The sequence below is a fragment of the Oncorhynchus nerka genome, linkage group LG22, assembly GCF_034236695.1.
Source record: "Oncorhynchus nerka isolate Pitt River linkage group LG22, Oner_Uvic_2.0, whole genome shotgun sequence".
In the NCBI taxonomy this organism is placed as follows: domain Eukaryota; kingdom Metazoa; phylum Chordata; class Actinopteri; order Salmoniformes; family Salmonidae; genus Oncorhynchus; species Oncorhynchus nerka.
Genome location: NC_088417.1, coordinates 87,767,038 through 87,772,182, shown reverse-complemented (window position 1 = coordinate 87,772,182; position 5,145 = coordinate 87,767,038). Strand labels below are relative to the sequence as shown.

The following is a 5,145-nucleotide window of genomic DNA, read 5'->3' as shown; positions in this document are numbered from 1 at the left end:
CTACTCAGCTCCAACTTTCTCCACCTCCCCGAATCCAACTCCGACGATAGCCCCTACTCAGCTCCAACTTTCTCCACCACCCCGACGATAGCCCCCTACTCAGCCCCAACTTGCCACACCACTCCAACTATAGCCCCTGCACCATCCTAACACAAACTGCCCCACCCTGCTCCTCCTTAAATAAAGCAGTAATCTACTGCACCTCTCCACCTCCAACGGTGACATTGTGCCACCCAACAACCCAAACCGTCCCTCCCTACATCTCCTTAATTCAGACCATACCACCTGGGAACCCCCATGTCAGACCATATCCCCTGGGAACCCCCATGTCAGACCATACCACCTGGGAACCCCCATGTCAGACCATACCCCCTGGGAACCCCCATGTCAGACCATACCACCTGGGAACCCCCATGTCAGACCATATCCCCTGGGAACGCTCCATGTCAGACCATATCCCCTGGGAACCCCCATGTCAGACCATACCCCCTGGGAACCCCCATGTCAGACCATACCCCCTGGGAACCCCCCATGTCAGACCATACCACCTGGGAACCCCCATGTCAGACCATATCCCCTGGGAACGCTCCATGTCAGACCATACCCCCTGGGAACGCTCCATGTCAGACCATACCCCTGGGAACCCCCATGTCAGACCATACCCCCTGGGAACCCCCCATGTCAGACCATACCCCCTTGGAACCTCCCATGTCAGACCATACCCCTGGGAACCCTCCATGTCAGACTATACCACCTGGGAACCGCCCATGTCAGACCATACCCCCTGTGAACCCACCATGTCAGACCATACTCCCTGGGAACCCTCCATGTCAGACCATACCACCTGGGAACCCCCCATGTCAGACCATACCACCCTGCTTCTCCCAACCTCCAGTAGTTCCTTCCTACTCTGCCCACATTCAAATCCAAACGATAAAATACTGCTCATCTCCCTCTCCCATCGTAAAAAGCTGCAACTCCCCACCTCCAATGGTAAAATCCTACCATACACTTCCAACGGGTCCATCTTGCGCCACACCCACAAAAACTGTGCCCCTCTATGCTTCCACATTTCGGCCTGCGCCCCCCTACACCCCCCCACCTCAGGCCCAAGACTGCAGCACTCAGGACAGGAGGGTGATAGAGTGGGAGTGTAGAGGGGAGAGAAGGATACTTCCACCGCCACCCCCGCCACCTCCCCCATACACCCCACGCAAAGAGGGGGTGAGCTGCACCTCAGGCCTAGGCCACCGGGCGCCCCTACTCAGGCGAGCGAGTGAGAAGGAGAAGTCTGGGAGATCAGGGTCACCTGCGCACTGTCCCCGAGCCTGTTCTCTGAAACACAGAGCTCAAACACCCCCGGAGGTCCCTCTGAAGGGGAAGCAGGGGGACCAGGGTTCCTCGCCAACCAAGGCCGTCCCCAGACCCACCTGCCTGGGCCAGGCTCAGGCTCAGCTGGGGGCTCAGATTGGTGCCCTCCATAAGATACTCTGCTCTGGGCCCAACACCCCCAACAGCCAGCACGCTTTCCCCCCCGGCCAGTACCCCTCCGGGAGCTGCTCTGGCTCTGGAGGGGGCTCCTCGGTCGGGCCCCTGACCTCCATCCAGGCAGACACACTGAGGCAGGTGCAGGAAATCTTGGGGGGGCTGGTGTCAGGGGCCAGGAGTAAACTGGATCCCACCTGGGTGGCAGAGAAACTGATGGGCCCCAACGGGCCCCTGCACGACATCCGCAGCCTGCAGACCCAGCTGCACAGCCTGGAAGGGGTCTTGGAGACCAGTCAGAATACCATCAAGGTACTGCTGGACGTTATTCAGGACCTGGAGAAGAAGGAGGCTGAGAGAGATGGGTGAGTGAGTCCCACTGAGCCAACACAGATCATCGGCAATTACCTTTTTGTTCCCAATTAGTGCTCTGAATATGACCTGACAAATTAAAAATAAAGGGCGATGACCATGAAAACTCAGGACCATACATAATGCTTGCTTGGGGACAATATTATAATTATACAGTCGCGTATATAAGCCATGCTTCCCCCAAAAATGGACCAAGAAAATAATTGATCTTTCGTCATAATTTTCAGTCATTTCACAAGATGCTGATTATATCTCACCAGAGAAAGCATCCGAGCGAGCAGAACAGCGGCCCTCTGTTCCTGTATGTGTAGCCCATCTATCTGATGATGTCTGGAAAATACTATTACTTTGTTGCCGCCTATGGCATTGAATGCAAGGGAAACCAATGAGCATTTGGCCTGCTTTGTTCCAAAAAGTATCAAATAAAAGCCAATCAGTGTTGAACTAAACTGAGCGAGCTCAAATGTGAATGGCTCTGGTTCACCCCCCCAAAAAAATGTCAAGGGAAGTCAGTTTGGATTTTTCTTCACATCAATCACATCACATCAAAAACTTGAATTGTTGCATCTCATTGTGTTGTCCTCTGGTGGCTAGCTAGCTAGCTAAAATTGGTCATTCCTGCAATAGATGGAGATAGGGTTTTGGATTGTGGTGTTACTTAATTCTTCGTACTGGCCAATGATTATAACAGTGACTCTGATCCAACCATAAATTCATACATTGTGCCCCTTGCCTGAGATGATGGAAGTTCAATATGTAGCTAGATGTAGTAATGTTAACTAGCTGGCTCATCGTTGCCAATGAAAGGAAGTTAGGCTAGCGAGCAAGAATTTTAACCAGGTAACTAGGACAAAAAAACTAAAAGCGTGAACTGTATGACCGAGTCATAGACCGTTTCGGCAGCATGAAAGAGAGGAGGATGGCATTGGCATTTCTCTATGTGCACACACACAGGCACACACATATATACACACACAAACAGACACCGACAGAGAAATCAGTACCATGGACAGCCACATCATTTTTAGCTTACGTTGATTTGACTAAATCGTTTTGGGGTATTTTAGTTGTCACTGTATTAGACTCAGGACCATACATAATGGTAGGTCATTTGTAGGTCATTTGATGATGTTGAAATGGTGCTGGAATAGTGGAGGCAGCTCTTGTATTCTTTGCGAATTCTCTGTGGTTCTAAATCAATAGTTGTTAGGTGGTCCAAAAATGTCGGAAACATTAACTTGCTTGACCATACTGTAGGTTATCTAACTGTTTGTTACATGCAATATGCTTTGACTTCACCGGGCAGATGTTGCTCTCCGGTTCTGTGAAAAAGCACAGGTGTGGTTGAATTTATTCTGCCACTGTCTTCATATTGTCTCGGCCTTTAGACCTATATATCACGGTGGCAAGGCATATGAACTAACAGGTTATAGAGCAAACAAGGCAATTATCACAACACATACTGTAGGTTGTCATATGGCTATTTTTTCCAGGCTTGGCTTCCCCAATGATGTTACCCTCTCACCGCTACTGTAATTATATAAGCCTAACAGAATTCCGAGAACAAAAATGTTATTTAATTGGTTACTTTAAAGATAGAGGAGGAAAAAATTAAGAAAACTGAAGAATGGTTAGTGGAATTATAGAAAAGATAAGGTAAGGATAAGAATAAAGGAATGCCTCGAAGCACAGAAACACAAAGGACAAGAAAGTAAATGTCACACATAAATGCTCTTAGCTCTGCTTCCAGAGGTTATTGTTTGTGCAAAGATTTGTCCAATGTGAAAATGAATCAGCCCCAGAGTATACAATGTGATCATAGCTTGGCACGACAACATTTCCTTTCTCATTCTGGAATCAAATCGAGGGTTATTGTTGGTAGCTGTCACTCCTCGGATGATGATAGAAAAACCAACAGCATGCAGCCCTGTTATAATCCAGCATGTGTTGTGTTATTCATATTACAGATGGACGTTTGTTTTGTTTGAGCTTTCCTGTTCCACCGCCCATCTATTTATAGGCCAACCCCAGCATGGTGAGGCTGTAAATACTTTGGGCGGACAGAATGAAATGTACATTTGGTAAAAATGAGGAGGAGAGGAGAAGCAGGGAGGGTGTGAGGAGATGCCAGATGAGAGAGAGAGAGAGATTAAATCCAAATGATGAAATCCATCACGTCAACAACAAGTCAAAACTTTTCTCATATTCCCAACCAAAATTTCAAAACTACAAATGAGAAATTAATACGCACATTATTTATTTATTTGTATAAAAAAAATTCGGGGGGGGGCTACACATAATTTCTATATAATTTCCTCATTGCAATGGGCGGCAATAGCGATCAGTGCTGATGATGAGGTCATGCGGGTGCAGGCTTTGGGTTTAGTTGCGGCACAGGCTCTTAGTGTAAACCCTTTATGATTCTCATCAGCACTTTAATTAATCTACTTCCCACATTTCTAAGCTGTTTACGGATTTTTCCACCGTCGGTATCATACCAACATGGTAGATCAGAGGAGGGGGGAAAACTCCTGGAGAGAAGACATGCATGTGGTCTATGGAGGAAAAAGTCTGTCATCATGAACGGTGTAATCACCAATGTACTGTGGTTGCGAATGTGAACGCCTGGGTGGGATAACATATTTCAGCCTGGTCTCATAGACGAGACGTAACATAGTAAATGTAAATCCAGGACACTCAAATGAACCTTAACCCTTTTAACTAACCCTTCCCCTAACCCAAACCGTTTAACCTAACTCCAAAACTTAACTTTAACCTTAACCCTAACCCTAACCCTAACCCTAACCCTTAACCGTATCCCCTAGCCTAGCTAACGTTAGTCACCAAGCTAGAATTTGTATAAGGCAAATGTATAGCAACCCAAAGGTTTCAAGATCGAATCTCATCACGGACACCTTTAGCATTTTAGCTAATAACCAACTCCTAAACATAACCCTAACCCCTAAGGTTTTGCAAATCGTAACACATTGTATGTTTTTCCAATTTCGTAACATATTGTATGTTTTGTAAATTCATAACATTACAAAATGGGTAATGGACATACACAAATTAATACATACACTACCATTCAAACGTTTGGGGTCACTTAGAAATGCCCTTGTTTTTGAAAGAAAAGCACATTTTTTGTCCATTAAAATAACATCAAATTGATCCGAAGTACAGTGTAGACATTGCTAATCTTGTAAATGACAATTGTAGCTGGAAACAGGTGATTTTCTATGGAATATCTACATAGGCGTACAGAGGCCCATTATCAGCAACCATCAC

General features: G+C 46.7%; 1 protein-coding gene across 1 annotated transcript in view; it reads left to right on the top strand.

Moving 5' to 3' along the window:
• The first annotated feature begins 351 nt into the window (after window positions 1–351).
• Window positions 352–5,145, top strand: part of LOC115104745 (basic proline-rich protein-like) — a 32,224-nt gene continuing 27,430 nt past the window's right edge. Inside the window, exon 1 of the mRNA XM_029626096.2 lies at window positions 352–1,850. Coding sequence (XP_029481956.2) covers window positions 385–1,850 — 1,466 coding nt within the window. The 5' untranslated portion in view covers window positions 352–384. The remainder of the gene's footprint in view (window positions 1,851–5,145) is intronic.